General features: G+C 41.9%; 1 protein-coding gene across 5 annotated transcripts in view; it reads left to right on the top strand.

Moving 5' to 3' along the window:
* Positions 1–161: 161 nt before the first annotated feature.
* Positions 162–17537, top strand: part of PRKCZ (protein kinase C zeta) — a 35373-nt gene continuing 17997 nt past the window's right edge. The window contains exons 1-5 of one of the 5 annotated variants that reach the window (XM_027728715.2): positions 162–608; positions 1055–1258; positions 4909–5030; positions 6931–7020; positions 7407–7457. In XM_027728715.2, coding sequence (XP_027584516.1) covers positions 1188–1258; positions 4909–5030; positions 6931–7020; positions 7407–7457 — 334 coding nt within the window. In that variant the 5' untranslated portion in view covers positions 162–608; positions 1055–1187. Of the gene's footprint in view, positions 609–1054; positions 1259–4908; positions 5031–6930; positions 7021–7406; positions 7458–10098; positions 10493–10731; positions 10846–17537 lie in introns of those variants that run through there. The other 4 variants (XM_027728714.2, XM_039390834.1, XM_027728717.2 and 1 more) reach the window with 4 other exon arrangements.

Here is a 17537-nt window from a genome sequence, read left to right on the forward strand (position 1 = left end):
CCCTCAGGCCGCCATGTTGCCGCGGGCGGGGGCGGGCGCGGGGCGCTGAGGCGGGACCGCGGCTGGGGGGACGGGGGACGCCGGAGGGGCTCTGAGGCGGGACCTGAGGGGGAACCTGAGAGGCTCCGGGGGCTCTGCGGGCTCTGCCGCCGCTGCTCCCCGCCGGCGTCCCGCCGGCAGCGAGGCAAAGTCCTCCGCGAAACTTCCTCGCGGGACTTTGAGCAACTTGAGGCCGCGGAAGGTGTCGCCGAGCGCCGCGCAGGGAGCGGCCCCTGCTTACCCTGGTGCGTGGGGCGGGACCCCCGCGGTCGGAGCAGGTGAGGGGACGGGCACGGGCACAGCCCGCTCTGCCCGGAGAAGTGCCGGCGCCGCCTCGTCCCGAGCGGCGGTGTCGCCTCCCGGTGTCGCAGGCCGGGGCTGAGGGGCCGCGTGTCCCCCGGAGCCCCCCGGGACAGGAGGGTCTGGAATTCTGGGGGGTCTTCCCTCCCCGGTACCTGTGGCCAGGCTCGCCCGGACAGCGGGGTCAGGGAGGCGTCTGGGAACACACAGAGGTGTGTGAGGCGGTACTTTGGAATAAACAGGATGTTTGTCACCTTCCGATCGTAAAGGTGAGTTAAAGTTGCCCCGTGGAGTTCCCCTCCTGCTTCTCTTGGGTGATTTTGTAACCGACGTCAATTGACTTCAGCGTTCTATGTATATAAAAACTATTTCTAGTTACTCTGTTCTGTGGAAGAAAAGAGCCAGACGCTGTGTTGATGAATAAGTAAAGATTTCCTGGGAGTATTTTCAGCCAAGAGGGAGCTGTTGGATGGTTGTTTTTTTTTAAACAAACATCCTCAAACGCTTGGGATATTTCTGTAAAACTAAATTGCACAGGGTATTTTTAACCAATCTCGTTTAATTTCTGTGCAGGTCAGTGGTCTTATACATTTTTCTTTTTGATTTCTTGCTGCTCCATGTAAAGCTATTTGTGTTTCTAAAATTTGACACAACTCATTTGTTTAGCAGAGTGTGTGTATATTCATCAACATTCTGTTTGTTTTTTCATATGCAGCTGGATTGGGAGTCATCTGGAGCAGAAGCTCATATTTCACATGTGAAGCTCTTCACTTCAGAATTAGTTATCTGTCTTGAATGAACTTATTTCTACATATTTATAGTTTCGTTTAAACTGCTAAATACAGACCATGCCTAGCAGAATGGGCTCAAAAATTGATTTGAACAAAGACTTCATCAAAGTAAAAACACACTACAGTGGGTAAGTCAGCATGTCCTTTCCTCTGTGTTGTGCCCTGTCTATTTTTGAAGCCTATTGAGCAGGAGTTCGTGGTCTGACCTAGTGATAGAGTAACCAGGGCATTGGTGGATTTGTAATTAATGTCAGATCAGGCAGGTAAACTTCTGGGCTATTAAAATACCTTTCAGAGTCCTGCAGCATGCTGATCAGGAAGGAAAGTTAATTTATTCTTCTCTCAGAAGGGGGGAAAATGTGCATAACTGGCATACAGTTATTCTGAGTGATGGATTATTGATTCCCATGGTCACAGGCAGGTCTAGCTCCATCTCCTGCATCCAGATGCAGTTATGACATTTTATCTGTAATAAAAATGTCACAGCCCTTTTTGACTTCACTCAGTTGTCAGTAGAGTCAGGAAGGTTTTATTACTGCAACATGAAATCTGGATTTTCAGGTATGTTTAATCTAATTCATTTGCTGCCACTGTGAGTACCTTGTAAAATAAGGTTGCTTTGGTCTCTGTCTTCCTTCAAGACCTAAGTTGAAATCATTTGAGGAGTTAAATGTTTGGCCTGAGTAGATCCTTAACTTGAAGTATTTAGACTGAACTTGCTGGCATTTGGTAAATGACTTGAGTGATCTTTTGTGATGTTTTACTGCTATATAAGTAAATGTTGCTACTACTGTGGTTGTTCTTAAACTTATCTACCAGGTCAATGCCAGGTAGTTTGAGGTTCTGAGTTTAGAATTCCAGAGCAATTGTATTAATTTGGTAATGCCAGTTTTCTCATAAATTACTGTGAAAATGTATCTGCTTTTACTTTATCTGACTTCAACTTCCAGCTGTGCCACTGACTTCCAGTTATTTCCTTATACTTAGTCATTTGATTTTTTTATGTCTTCGTTTTGCTACCTGTAAATTGAAGGTGTTGTAGAATCTGTTAATTTGCAGCTCGTTTATCTACAGATTAAACTTTCATATGAAGATTTGCTTAGTAAAAACATTGATAAAGTTTTAGTGGTGGGAATCCATGTCAAAGTTTGGTCTTAAAATGTAGAAATTTGCTACTTGAAGGAAAATTTCCCAGCAGTCCATGCAGTAGGAGAGCTGCCTTAGCTCTGTAAGGGAAGGCACTAGAAACACCAAGAGAAGTGGGGGTAAATCATTTGGAATAGTTTGCTGGCAAGTAGTGTTGATGTGAAGTCATTCAGTCATTTCCATTAGCTGAGAAGTCTGTAGTGTGTCAGTTTACAAACGAGTTCCTCCCTGAATTTTGGTTTTGTCCTATTGATCCAATTCTCTGAGTTCAAACTGACTGGTTTTGGCATTATAACCCGTGTCACTGTCATCTCTGTCTCGCCGTTCCAGTACTACACTCAGCTTTTGAACTGATTTGACTGCAGGGAATCATTGATGCTGGACAGCTTCAGAATTAGGGACAAGCTCCCTCAGGTAGCTGCTAAAATTAAAATAACAGTGCAAATACCATCTTGAAATCCCAGCTAAAGAGCACGAGGAAGTTGTAAAACGAGTGGATCTCTGGAGTCTGAGTATCTCAGGTATTCGTGTCTCTGGGTGTGACAGAGTTCCTGACATAGCACAGTAGAAATAACTGCCTGAGCAGATTGCAGAGGGAAGGCAACTTGTGCAATTCTTATTTTGTTATTACAGTTACTTGGTTTACACCTGGTTGTTTGAAATCACTTCAATAGATGCAGCTTTGTTTGCTGCGTGTTACCTTGGCTCCGAGTGGGGACACACATTCTCTGTCAGTGGGAATGATGATTCTCTTGCTGGAACTGCTCTTACAGAACTCACTGGTCCTTAGCTCTTCATATAACTGTGTAGTGTCCAGTTCCAAATATCTTTTCCAAAAAGTCCTGTGGGGTTCTTTAGTGTTAAACAATGAGTGATTTCCACTTCTCTGAGCCCTGCCCGATGTGCCTGTAGAGACATTAAGAAGGAACATGGACATCATGAATATGGTCATTAATTTACCTGTAGAATGGCATCTGTTACAATAACGTTAACAATTCAAGGCTGATTAGTATTTGCCAGCCTTGGTTGGAGGTTGTAGTGTGTGTGGCAGTGTTGTCTCACTCTGTATTTTCAGGTTTAAAGTGTGATTGTCCAGCTTTCACAGACCTACAGCTGCTTGATTGCAGCTTGTGGTGGCACTGCATTAAATAATGAGCTGCATTTGTTAGTGACCTTGTCTCGGGGCAAGGCATTGCACCAGCCCTCAAACGCTGCTGTGAGAACCAGTTTGGTCTCTTACTTTCCTAAATGCATAAAACATGACTTCTTTGACAGGGAAATGCTCTTAAACTGAGCCTCACCTGACAGCTCTCAGTATTGTAGATAATATGGGGTTACAGGTGTGCAGGTGGTGTATGTATTGCTTCTGCTGTTGCTGTTATGAAGAATTAAGTTGCTGTTCTTTGAGAGCTTTACAAAGTGTAGATTAAAGTTACACTTGAAAAGGTAGCAGTGCTTTTAATCTGAATTTGGAACAGTGCAGTTCTTTAAAGTGATTGTCTTAGAGCTTTGCTTGTAATTTTTCTCAGCAAAGGCAAAATGGAAAGTTATTAATGCATATAATATAAAATGTAAGTTGTGGAATTTAAGTTTCTTAGTTCAGTGTAGTACTATTCCACTGCTGGCTGAAAGACATAAATAGGCAGAATATATCATATAACATTTTTGCTAAAATGACTTGTCACACAGTATGGAAATAGGAAAGTTATCTCAGTCATATTGGGCAACTTCTGCTGATTTGCTGTGTTAGACTAAGAGCTGAAAGAATTACACATGCCAGTAGCCATTAACTACAGAACACTCTCCTAATTATCCCCTGGAAGGTTTTGAAGGCAGCAAAATGACTTAAGTTCATCTACTGTTTCTTCTTACACTTGTTTATTCAGTGGTTTCTCATAGTCATTTGAAAACTATTTTAAAAATAGGAGAAAGTCTAGTTTGTATCATGAGATTTTGTTCTGCATAATCTCTTTTCTTTTTTTAACCTTTGAGCTGCTTTGACAGTCCTGTGTGGGCTTTCACTGTATCAGGAGTTACTGTCCCAAATGCCTGAGAGACTGAGGGTTTCCATCAGCCCAGTTCAGCACTGGGCCCACCTTCTCTGAGCACTGTAAAAGTAGAGCACAAGATGCAGAATTTGAGTAAGATTTTATCTGAATTGTCTTGTAATTACATCTTGTGAGAATTCACCTAATCAAAGCTTCCTCTCCAGCACTATAGTGGATGTGAGGAAAAGCCCACTGTTTAAAAGGATTTTACAATAATGGAGATCTTACTTATCTCCTGATGGAAGAATTACCTGGATTAAAAAAATTAATTTTTATGAAAGCTTCTGGTTTTTCCTAACAACACTTCAAAGGGTGATAATTATAATAAGGGAACTTTGCTCACCCAGGTAAACGTGCATTAAAAATAGGTGATTAACACAATTATTTCCTCCATACTAAAGTATTTTTTTTGAAGTTAAGCACTGAGAGATGTAATCCTGGTGACATAGTGGGAGCATTTTATGTGAGGAATGCTCGTTCTCTAAGTGTGATTCTGCAGCTTAGTGTCCACAGATGGAACTGTTGGGATGTGCAGGCCAATGCAGGTGTTTTCTGATGGAACCTGATGTGTTCATCTCCTGCAGGGACATCCTGATAACAAACCTGGATGCCTCAATGAGCTACGATGAGCTCTGTGATGAAGTGCACGAGATGTGCAACCTGCAGCAGGAACAGCCAATTACCCTCAAGTGGATTGATGATGAAGGTATGGGGCTGAAATACTGCTTGGGCATTCTTGGGGTTGTTGTTCATTGTGGGACAGAGAAGGGGCATTGAGGAAACTTGTACAAACAGATATATTGTGGAGCTGGTGGTCATTTCTAAATATCTAAGTACAGAACCCTGTCTTACAAAGCAGGGAGAAATGAGCCTCAAGACATCAGGTTTGATCACAGTAGCACTTGAATTCACCTCTGGAGAAGTGAAGGCTTTATATGTAACCCATCTGCACCTTGTCAATGCCATGGTCTGCACAACTCCTAGAGCTGAATACAGAAAGATGAAAAAATACTAAATTGGTTTGGCTGATATCTGTAACTTTGTGCTTTGGTTTCTCTGATAGTGGTCTGTACTGCTCTCTTAGCTGTGCAGTGTTTGAGTGAATTGAATTTTAAAGTAATGTCTGGGGAAGGAGGTAGCCTATAGTCAAAGAAGAGTCAGTCCTTTTTAAGATATCAAGGAGTAATATCAATTATTTTTAAATTTACTCTTTATCTTCTGATTACCAAGAAAGACAGAGGCAACTCTGCTAACCTGTTTTCTGTCCCTCATTTTCGTGGTGGTGTAATAAAAAGTAACCTGATCAGAAGGGCATGGAGGATAATTACCTTGCCTGTGCTCAGCTGTTTGAACTGCATCCCTGTTAATAAAGGGAGATTGTTGCAGGGAAGAAGAGAACCTCAGGAGTTTTGTGTTGGAGGATTTTAAGACACGAGTCCTGCTATCTGTTGCATTGGCTTCTTGAGGCTTACTTAAATTAAAACAACAAATCTCCTCAGTTGCAGTTTTAATAACTATTTTCCTCCAGCCTTGGTTAAATCCATACCTGTACAACCCTTCTTCTAATTCCTGGCTCTGAGCTGTGGAGTTCCAGCCAATCTGCTGTTTTGGCTGTCCCCAGTCCTCCCGGGTTTTGGGAGTTATCCTGTGTCTGCATCCGAGTGTTTCCACTTCTTGCCACATGGAATTGAAGTTCATTTGTCTGATTGCACAAACAGATGTTCTCTTTGAACCAACTAAAAGCAAACAATTGCCGATGGCTTAATGAATAAAGAAAACCTACCAAGAGCTGAAGAAAACAGACTTTCTGTGGGGCTTTTGTAGTGTTTCTTTGTTTTTGACAAGATGCAAAATGTTTAAGCTATGAATAGCTCACTCATAGTAAAATCCCATAAACATATAACTAATGTGGATTGTTGATTTGCAGTACAAATAATTCCAGTGTCTTTCATGTTGCATTATTGCAGTATTTATAGATCAGCAGCAGCAGTGGCCTTCAAAGAGGGGTAGATGGGCCCTGGATGCATCGTTTCATAAATGATTTATAAAATAATTTTTTAAAAATAAGAGATCAAACATAATATGTGGGTGGGCACTGGTGTCATCACTTGGCCTGCCTGTCCCAAGGCCAGGTGTCCCCCAGTGTGCTCAGGAGGTGGCTGTTCCCGGGGGGTCAGGGTGACACCCTTGCTGTTTGCTGGCTCCCTGTCCAGTGTGACATTCTGTACTTTACGTGTGTCTGCTTAAGGGGATTTGGGGATTAATTACTGAGTTTTAGCAAAAATAACCCTCACAAGGTAATGCTGATAACGTGACCACAAGCAGACAGGAAAACAAGGGGATCTTTAAGTCTGGCTATTCCCTTTTATGTTGTGTTATCCTGTTGCAAACCAATGTAGTGTAGTTCTATCTACTCAGTGTTGATAAAGTTGGGAGGAATAATTCTGTTACTCTATTTTGGCTTTGATCAAAGTGCCAGCTTAGTAACAAGTCATTCAAAGAAAGGCAATCCTTGAGGCTGATGCATTTTTTTTTTACTGACTAATTGAAATTCTCCCCTGAATTCCTGCATGTTAAAGCTGCCTGGGCCTTTGTTGTCCCTGTAGGTGACCCCTGTACCATCTCGTCTCAGATGGAGCTGGAGGAAGCCTTCCGTTTGTACTGCCAGAACAGGGACGAGGGGCTCATCATCCATGGCAAGTATTGCACAGCTCAGGAACCTCTCTGGGATAATCCCAACAGCTGCTCAAGTGGGAGCTGCAGCTGGAGCAGCTCCTCTGCCTGGCCAGTAACATTCTGGGTGGAGCTGGTGCCCTGCAGTTTGTTGTAAGAAGGAAGTGGAGCCCAAAGCTGAACTACAGCAGGCTTTGAGGGGGCTTTGAGTTTTAGCTGCACAGATTTGTTAATGCTTTACTCCAGTGTAAGATCCTGCCAGTCTGGAACCAAATTCTGATTACATCATTTCTCAGGCAGAATTATTTAAAGGCTTCCAGAAACTGTCTCTGTGTAAATATACTCAAAAATCAAGGAAAAAGGACTACTGAGAATCTTTTACCTTAAAAATCTAATGTTTTTGTTTTAGTTTTCCCAAGTATTCCAGAGAAGCCCGGCATGCCTTGTCCAGGAGAAGATAGTGAGTACTAAAATGTTATCAAATTTTAGCTAAATATTTTGCAGTCATGTGAAAAAAAAATATTAAAAGATTTTCATAATCTAGCATTACAGTCGTGTATCTGTTCTGTTTTCTTAAAAGAATGTAAAATCTTTAATATTTTGTCAAGAGAAATTACATAAATCAATGTTGTAGCAGTGTTTCAGTGTTTCTGAGGATTAATACTGGTTTCCAGTAGTTGATATATTGGGAGAAGGAGAATTTTAGCAGGATTTTAGATGCATATTTGAACATGGGCATTTACTTTTGTGGTTCTTTTGGGATTTTAACTTGCAGGGAAAAGAAGGGATGTACTAAGGAGGGAGATACAGCCATTTCAATAAAAAGGTTATTAATCTCTGTAAAAATAATCCTGTGAAAGGTAGATAAAGCTCCAGAGGAAGGACACATAATTGATAAGGTTTACCTGCATTTTAGTAGCCTGAGCTGCACGGGGATAAAAGGATTAAATGGCTGTAGAGTCACTTTTCATTATGGGGGGATGGCATCAGGACATTAGTTCATATCTTGGTAAATGTTAAGGAAAGGAATGGGAATAATTGGGTGCCAGAGGTACCAGCTGATGCTCTCAGCAGAGCATGAGGAAAAGCTGACTGAAGAACTTGAAGGACCTTTGCTCTTCTCTTTGGAAAATAGAAGAAGGGATAAAACTAATTGGTGATAAAAGCAAGTAATGCATACTAGAGAAGAGTACTTGATTGACCAGGATTTAACTGACAGACTGGCTAAAAATGAGTGCTGCAGTGGTAATAGTTATGAATATTTTTAATTAGAGAATTAATACTCATAATTGCTCCGTTGAGGGCTTTCATGAAGATGGAGTGAGGTGAAATAAATACCAAAATATTACAGTTCAAATATGATTTTTCACATCTGAACTACAGTAGGTGAAAGGTTAAATGTAAAAACTAGACAAGTTTTCGTGTTCACCAGGTTATTAAAGTTGTCTTTTAGAAAGAAAGAAGAGTAAATGTGCAACACTGTCTGCTGTCCTTGTTCAGCCAATTAGAGAAAAATAAAGACTTTTCTGCACTGATTAGAAGAGTTAAAGAAATTATCCCTGAGACACCTAATTTAATGAACTCATTAAAGATGTAGATATTCCAGTAGAAAGGCTTTTTGGGTTAATTTGCTGGAAGTTTCAGTTCTCTCAAGCCATGAGCTGAGCTCCAGCAGCCACAGCTGAGTGTGGCTCAGCTGACCTGGTTATTCTGTCTGTAGGGTATTTCTCTGCATTGCACTTGGGCTGGATGGAAATGGGATTGATATTGGTGATATAAAGGACTATTTATTTTGTCAGGAGTAAAATACTGTCCTTTGTTCAGAAAATATTCATCCTGTTTCGAATTCTTACTTTGTGTCTTTATCACTGTAGTTATGTTCCTAGGAAATACTTTTAGAAGTGAGAATATTATGTTTGCACTTTTCTAGAGCATCATGTTTGCACTATAAAGGAGCTTGTGAGTTTGCCTCAGGTTTTTTCCAGAGACAAATAAACAGTGAAGCAGTTGCTCTATCCAAAATGGGCCTCTACTTAAATTAGCAGTGTCTGAGCGTGGACTGTTGGTTTGTTACAGAGCTACAGTCAGTTTGAAATGGAGTTTTTAAATAAAACTATTCAGTTGTGAAATAATTTCATTTGCAATCCATTGCTCAGACGTGTTCCTATTAGGTCACGGAGTGACTCTTTCCAGTAGTATGTGATCTTCTGAATTGCAAATCTTTTGTAGTGGATTTCCATAGAATTGAAGGGTTTTCTTTCCAGCTCCTTCAGAACAACAGTGCTTTGGAAGAGTGCAGAAATACATGCTGAATGGTTTGCATTGACGTTGAAATTTAATGATACAGCTGCCAGCTATCCTCACCTTTGTTAAACTGATACGGGTTGGAGATTGTACCAGCCAGCAAAGCTTGAAATAAAATCATGTAATCCATTAATGGAATAAACCGTGGGACTAATACTTCAATTCTATTTGCATGACTTAAGAAAAGTTATTTTTGTGCTTGAAGAACCTTTTTTCTTATATTGATGTGGTGCTGTCTGGGAGACAGAGTTTGCTCAGTCTCCGGCATCTGTGCCTGAATTGTCTCGGGGTTCCTTTGGTCCTGAATTTTTGCACTTTTCTGTTGGCACCAGCCCCAGCTCCCGCTGCAAAGGCACAGCTGCTGGTGTCCAACTCTGCTGTGCCCACGGGCTGGGCTGGCAGTGCTGCTGTGCTGAGGTGACAGGAGGGCTGAAACCTCTCCCTTCTCTTCCCAGACACTCCATGTGACCCCTGCCAGGCGCTCCCAGCATCTGCTGGACTGGAGCCTTGGTGCTTGAGCAGTGCTTCCTGGGAAAGATGGCAGACTTTGAGACTGCTCTTGGATTTATGGATACTTTCACTTTTTCAGCAGATTAGCTGTTCTTTTGGGACTGATCTGGAACGAGGCTGTTGGAGGTGTTTGGTTCCTGTTCCCCGAAACCGCAGCCCTGATGATCCCGTGCTGTGGATCCCAGCAGCTGATGGGCACTTTTATAACTTAGTTATTGTAGTCTCAGCTTCTTTCTGCTGACAGCCCTTGCTGTGATTTATCACTCCTGGTGCTGCAGTCATTGTGTAACGCAGCACGTTCAGCTGAACAGTTCCCATCGATTTGTAGGACTTCCCTAACGGAATTGCCGCTTTTATCAGAAATGCTTGTTTTGGTGACATCAGCTCCTTGACATCCATGCCATGTTTTAGTTTGTGCCTCAGCTGCTCGCTACAGCCTCTCAAGGGAGCCAGTACCACCCGTGCCTGGATACATGAGGCAGAGATGTGAAAGGGAGAGACGGGGGTAACCAGTCTTCCATTAAATATTTGCTCTTAATGTTCGAGCTGATCCTGCCTATTGTCCTTGGTGTCTAATGGTGTTCACACAGCAGCATCCGTGGAGTAAAGGGAAAATGTTTCATTTCATACCTACTACCCTGTAAAGAATTCCATGCTGAAGAGGCTAAAGAATAGAATCCAGTGAGTAATGCATGTTTGTGTGTGGGCTCGGCGTGCCGGGGGTGCCGAGGGGGCCGGGGCCGTGGTGTGTGTACGTGTGCTGCAGGAGAGCACAGAACTCAGCATTTCGGGGCTGGTCCAGGCGCCCTCCCTGCCACCCTCCTGTGCAGCCATGGACTGTTACAAATGCAGACATTCCTGCTGCCTCTGAGCGGAGGGATGGGGCTCAGAGACCTCTCGGAAACGCTGGTAAAATTGCTCTGAAAGGACTCCTGGGGAATGTATTTTAGGAGGAAAGGAACGGAAGAGTGAGTGATGCTGCTGCTGCTAATATTGGAGATTAATGAAAGAAATGTATCCAAAAAACCCTGATGGTATGTGCTCAGGGCCTGCTTATTGTAAGATTGCTGATGTACAGACTAATGATTTAGAAGCATCATTTTCTGAGGCCTTTTTGTTGAATTGTGCTTAGTGGATTGTCATAGATGGATGTTTTTTAATTGTGAAATACTTGTTTTGAATTAAGGTTTACTTAGTTTTTAATATTGTCAGAAAAAACTGTGCTAGTTTACTTCTGCTTAACAAATAGATCCGTGTATTTAATATTAAAATTCAGCTTAGATTTGGGTAGCTAGTGCTAGCAAATTCTAGGGTTGTTTTGCTGTTGGCTTCATTAAATAGAGGAATGCAGACTAGGAAACCTTTAAATTAATTAACTAAAGAGAATGAATATGTTTTTAATGTAGCATGACTGTTTTTATTATCTAATATTTCCGACTGATTTTGCTGCCTTGTTTTTTTGGTAATGATTACACTGTGTTGTGCATGTCTCTGATGCTCTTTGTTTATCTGCTCAGTATTTTAGCATTAGGTGTTTGGACTTCATTTTCCCCCAAGCCATCCTTCTTGAAAATTTCGTCATAGGCTTGAGTAAAGGTATCTTAGGACCCTAATTGCTGTTGTGAGCTTTTTATTTTAGGTATAGATACCGGATTTTGCTTTACGTTCTGCCCGATACTATGAAATAGCACTAAAAGGCTTCTTGCTGGAGTAGTGTGGCCTGTAAATATTTTTCTAGCTCCTAAGGCAGATTTTTCCCTTCATTTGTTACTGTATTGGCAGCAGTGATTAGGTTATTCAGAGCACGTGAACCAATTTAATCCCCCAATGAAGAAAGGAACTATTGCCACCATAGAGACTGTTCTGAAGACGTCGATTGGACTGCACGGGATAATTGGGCAATTTGGAATCTCTAGTAACCCTCTCCTGCTTTTTGTAATTGAACTGGGGAGGGGGGAATTCTGCTCTTTCAGTGTGAGATATTCTTGCTTAGGATTTGAAAACAGCTGTGTCATAGTTTCTCAAGAATACCTGAAATCTCCTCCTCTGCCTTTGCTGTGCTCCACGTCTGTGTCATACGTGACAGATGTGAAAAACACAGGGATTGTGAGGCAGCACAAGTTCCTGAGAACAGAATTGCAGTTAAAGGCCTGCTTTGCTTATAGTCATTGCATGGTTTTAATTCTAAAACAATTCCAGCATCTTTCTTTGCTGCGAAACCTCCGATGAATAATAAAGGGCCAGGCCTCCCTTTGGACAATTGATGCATAAAATTATAAAGCACAGGTCTGATGGTGAGGTTTGAGATCTGCCCTTAATTAAAGGTACTGCATGTCTTAGCAGATGTTTATGTACCAATTTTTCAACTATAAACTAAAAATACAGTGGACTAAGGAATGCTTGGGCTAGTTTTTAAGGTGTCATAGCAAATAGCCTGTGTTCTTTATTTATTCCACACCCCCCCCATAGCTGTTGCTCAGAATGTAGTATAATCATGCAGAAAGGATGTCACCTGGCTTTAGAAAACTTCTCTTTGATGTAATGTCTAGATCCACTCCCTGTGTAATCTCTCATGTTTTCTCCTAAGCTGGTAAATCCACTGTCGATAGATATACAGGCATTTTGGGTAACTAAATGGGCAAGAAGGGGATGAAGCTTTTTGGTTTTGTTGGCATTAGTGAACAGCTGTGAGCCTGTTAAGCCTTAGTTAGGCCTGTGAGTTTCAGTAGCTGGGAAGAGCTATTTAATATGTAACCTCCTAAATTATATGGTCATGGTTAATTATATGTCATTATACTCGGGTTCTGTGTAATACTTTTTGAAATCAGTTGCTCTATGCAAGTTCTGGTTTTTAATGTGTAGCTGAGCCCCAGGACAGCAGCAGAGGCCTGCAGGGCAGGTAAATGTGCTCTTCAGTGTTCAGCTCCTGGACTGTGAGAACCCAGATTTTGGGTGAGGCCTCGGGTGCTGCTCCTTTGGAGTGGGGAGCACTGGGAGGGAAGCCGTGGCACACTGGAAGCCGTGGCACACTGGAAGCCTTGGCACACTCGGTGTGGTGGCAGTTGTGCAGCCACCGAGGGCCTGCTGGGCCACAGGAATGGATGGGAAATAAAGCAAAAAGGGTGTGCTTGAGGGGTGCTGGAAGGAGAGGCAGAGCCAGATCACTGCCAGGGAGAGGGAAGGGTGAGCAGACTGTGCAGTTCATCCTCAAACCACACGGGGAAGGCAGGGACTGGGGCAGTGGAAAAGGGAAAACTGAGCGGCTCAGTATTGACCAGAAGGTGCCTCATTTGTGACTCTGGAGTCCCGTTGCCATTTCTTCTGCATTTGTAAGGGCTTGTCCTCGAATTGTGAGTTGGACAGATATTTAAAAGGAAACCAGAAACTACTTGAAGACAATATTTCAAGATTTTAGTATGATCCTCTTGACTTTTCCAGTAACATGCTCATTATGAAAATAATGCTATTCTATGCTTCTTCCAGTAATTTAGGTTATCTTATGTTCTTCAGTAAAGCAGTACAGATGCCCTGTGACTGGCACAGGCCTCCCTGTTCTTTACTTTGTCAACTCTGATAAAAAGCTAATTAACTTCAATTTCATTCTAAGCACAGGTTCTGGAAACTTTTGGTAGTTCTGTGATGATCAGCTTCATGTGCAATAGCTCCAAAGAGAGTTGCACAGGTAACTCCAAATAAGGGAGAATTTGGGTGTACAGGCCAGGCCACAGCCAGTGGAGAGTTTCAGTGCAAGGAGACAAGGCTGGGACTTCTACTTGGAAAAAGAACTGTTGAAATATGGTACAATTAATGTAAAAATCCTGACTGACATGGTTAAGTTAAATCAGGTAACAGTTTCCTACAGGACAAGAAGTGGAGAAAGTTGGGTTGCTCCTCACTTCTTTGGTTGCCTTCTTCAGGGTGTGTAGAAGACAGAGGCTTTCTGTTACCAGGTTTTTATTTAGAAGAGAAAGTATTGCTGCTTGTATGTACTAACACACAGAAGTTTGTTTCAAGAAAACAAAGTGGCCTGCAAAGTGGATGCAGATGCCACAGATAACTTAAATGTTCAGAACTTCAGTTTGATCTACTTCAGTACTAAGTTAAATTAAAGGATTAGATAATTTCAATGAGTACTGGTTCAGTATCTTTCAGCTTGGTTAAATGTTTTGATGTAGCTCTTCAAGGATCTTAATTGAACATTAAATTCCGTTTGCATTGTAGTAAATCTTTTAACGAAAGTGATTTTTATTTTGGGAGAATAAATGCTGCAGTCACCAAAAGAAGCCTGTGGACTTTCATTAGCACTGCAGTGCCAGTTTGGGTTTGGGGTGCACGTGACCACTGGGACTTGGTAACCAGAGGAGCCAACTCCACGTCATGGAAAGGGGTGAATGTCAAATTGCAGGGAAGGCCCAGGGAGAGAAGGGAAAATGGGAAGTTTTTTTTTCTTTCCTAAACAAAGATGCTCATCACCTTCAAAGTGTGGATCTGGCACCAGTTGTCTCCTGACCCTTTTCATAACATGTTCTTTTGAATCAGAGCAACAGCTAGAGCAGCATTTTATGCTGTGCTTGGGACAGCCTTGCAAATGCAGCAGGAGGGGCTGGAAGGACACCCAGAGGTTGTGGTTCCTGACGTGCTCAGAGGTGCTCAGAACCAGGGCACTGTCACTGCTGGGGCTCATCAGGGACTGAACTCACTGAGGGTTTCTTGCCTAACACTTGCAATACTTTGTTATTTTCAAGTACATCTGATAAATCTCCCATGAAGTCATCGAGTTCTGAGTCAGAGCCTTGCTCCAAGTGAGCTGTTAGCTCTGTTTTATTTGTGGCATTGTGTCTGTAACGTGACTTGTCACCTTGCGGTGCCACGGAGCCATTTTAGCAGCAGGATGGGAGTGTGAGCATCCAGGAGGAACAGGTACTCCAGGAGTGCAGCTGGGACTCCACTGACCCCTTGGCAGTCAGTGGGGAAGGACATTGACAGTGTGGCAGTAAATGCTGGGTAAATATTCCTGTTCTGTGAGCCAGATTTGTGTCCTTGTTGGTTCCCTGCCGATGCTGTTGGTCCTACACTTCCTTGGTCGCTGTTGTTGTCTTAATTGTGCTTTTTTTTTTAACAGAGGTTGGTCTGACTTTGTAGTTAATTTTGATGTCTGTTGGAAAAGGAGGGTGGGGAGGTGGCTTCCCGACTGCAAATCAGTCTTAAATTAAATTAAAAAAAAAAAAAGCTGTCTTCTGACCATTTAATGTTTGCAATAACTGCAAGAGGTCAGAGCACTTAATACCTATATATTAAGGATACTCTTCATTGTCTAACTTCAGTTGTACAAAGAAGTTCATTCATAATAAAAAGAAGGGCCAGTTAACCCATCCCAAGAATGTCTTTTACATTCTTCAGAAAGCAATTTTATTGTTTCAGTTTAACTATTTGCAAAAAATTTTGTAGCAGATGAGAAGCAGTATGCTCTCAAAATCCTCCAGGATTTACCTTCCCAAACTGGCTTCTGTCTTTACGTGGGATTCCTTTATCAAATCCAGGCTCTCTGGAATACCAATATCAATTTCCCCCTTGTCATTCCGGAGTTGTTTTTGAAAGAATGCTCACTTGTGTGCTCAGCACAGCATTAACAGAACAAAACAAAAACTGGGCATTCTGGTAGTGTCCAGCTGGCAGGGCGGGTAATTGGCCTGTAAACAAGTTGTATTAATCTCTGAGAAATGATTTGCAGCAATAGCAAATTACCTCTGTGCTCAGGATGGGAACAGGCTTCAGTAGAGCTGCAGCACGGAAAAGCAGAGCCTGGGACTGCAGAGGGGATCAGTTCTGGGGCCATTCGTTGCTGTGAACCAAGTATGTTGTCATTTGGAAAATAATTGTGCTGCCTTCTATTTGTCCCCACTTTTCCAGGTTCCGTTTCCAAAGGCCAGGATCCCATCCTTTCTGGGGAGGTCACTGTGGAATCGGGGGGGTATCTTGTGTAGATGAGTTAATTTGGAGTGCACACTGAACAACAGATGAATTTCTCATCTATTTATATCCTCAATTAAATAGCATTTATTTGAAATTTTGTGAAAAGAACCCCAAGTCTAGGGAATGTCACTGGAAAGCCAATATTAAATGTATTCCCAAGGTTCCCTGTGCATCACTGGTAGTGATGTAGTTGCACAGCTTGACAACAGAGGGAAGAATTGCACAGCAGCAACAGCCAGTTGTTTCACATTGCTTTTTAAGTACTTTGGTTTGGGTATTTTTATTTCTCTTGTAATCTTAACTTGAAATTTTTTTTTCCCATCTTGGAAATAGATAAAAATTCGGTATGTTTTTGTCATTAGAATATATATCTGTGCCCCAATAAAAATTTGTTATCCCTGTTAACAGCTTAAAATATATTTTGATTTTTCCTCTAAATCTCTTCACATACAAAATGAGGATTCAGAAGATTTTTTAAATTTTTTTTTTGTTAGGAAAAGTCTTGTGTTTAATATTCATCAGAGAGGAAAGATTATTTAATTAGGGGTATGGTATCTCCTTCAGCCTGCAAGCAGCTCCAACTCCTTAATGAGTTAACTGATGTGTGCTGTGAAATAAATTAAAAAGTAGCCCTTTTCATTAAGCACAGTAATTAAATAGTCAGGCTTTTGTGGTGGCATTCCTCTGTCTAGGTGGCTGGGATCAGTCCTGGCTGTAAAAGCTTGGTTTAGTTATCAAGAATCCCTATTTGTTTTATTCTAAAGTGTTCTGGAAACATGTTCCAAAACATTTTATTTGGGTTCAAAAGTATCCTTTTCCCTGTGAGATGCAAACTGAGATCAGAGCTTTGTTCACCCATCACAGAACACTGCCAGTAAATTGTTTCTTAATTCAAGGAGTACAGGTACTGCCATTTGTGAATCTGGTTATTGTTCAGGGTGGTTCCTTAGATCTGGTATAGCCCTAGTGGGGATTTCTGTAGCTGATTGATACTGAAACCCCCAGCTCCTTATTCTATCCCTAAGGGAATTCCTAGGGAGGGTGGCCTCCTTCCTGGGGTTCCTGCCTGCTCAGTTTTCCAGGGGTTGAGGTCTCTCCAGCAGCACAGCCATGTGGTGGATCAGCCACTTGTCCCAGTTTTGTATCCTCGGTGAACAAGAATGTTTTGTTCTGTCATATAAATTCAGTCCTATTGTGTAATAATAACAATGTGGGATGGAAAGGTGTGTCTCAAAATGCTCACAGTTTTCTCGTTCCTTACCTTGACCCCTCTTGGAGGGGGGGAAGTAGGGATTGATTTGCCTCACGGGGTAAATTGTAGGGGTTCCTACTTTCTAAAGGTATTCTATATTAAGCTCAGTTTTTGTTAGACTGTTGCCTCACAAGTATGTGATATAAAATCCTGCCTTTGATTTAATATTTATCATTAATTAGGGAGGTGACTTGCTCCTTTATTTACAGACGGCATCAGCACAAGCTGCTCGTTAACTTATCATTCCCTTAATATTCCTCATGTCAGTGATAAGCTCATGTTCAGATCACAGATGTATTACGTTGCCTCCATATGGTGCTTTGTCTAATGAATTAATTAACTATTTTGGAAAAAAAACCAAACCCTTGTGAAGATTTTTTCCTCCTGGTGAAAAGTCACCCTACAAACGGTGGAAGGGTTTTTTCATCAGTGTTTGTGTTTGGGCATATTTTTAGTTAAAAATTGTTACCAATCCATTTAATAGTGCAATATCTGTTTCAG

The sequence above is a fragment of the Pipra filicauda genome, unplaced genomic scaffold, assembly GCF_003945595.2.
Source record: "Pipra filicauda isolate LSUMZ 115617 unplaced genomic scaffold, ASM394559v2 scaffold87_size3191425_pilon, whole genome shotgun sequence".
Lineage (NCBI taxonomy): Eukaryota > Metazoa > Chordata > Aves > Passeriformes > Pipridae > Pipra > Pipra filicauda.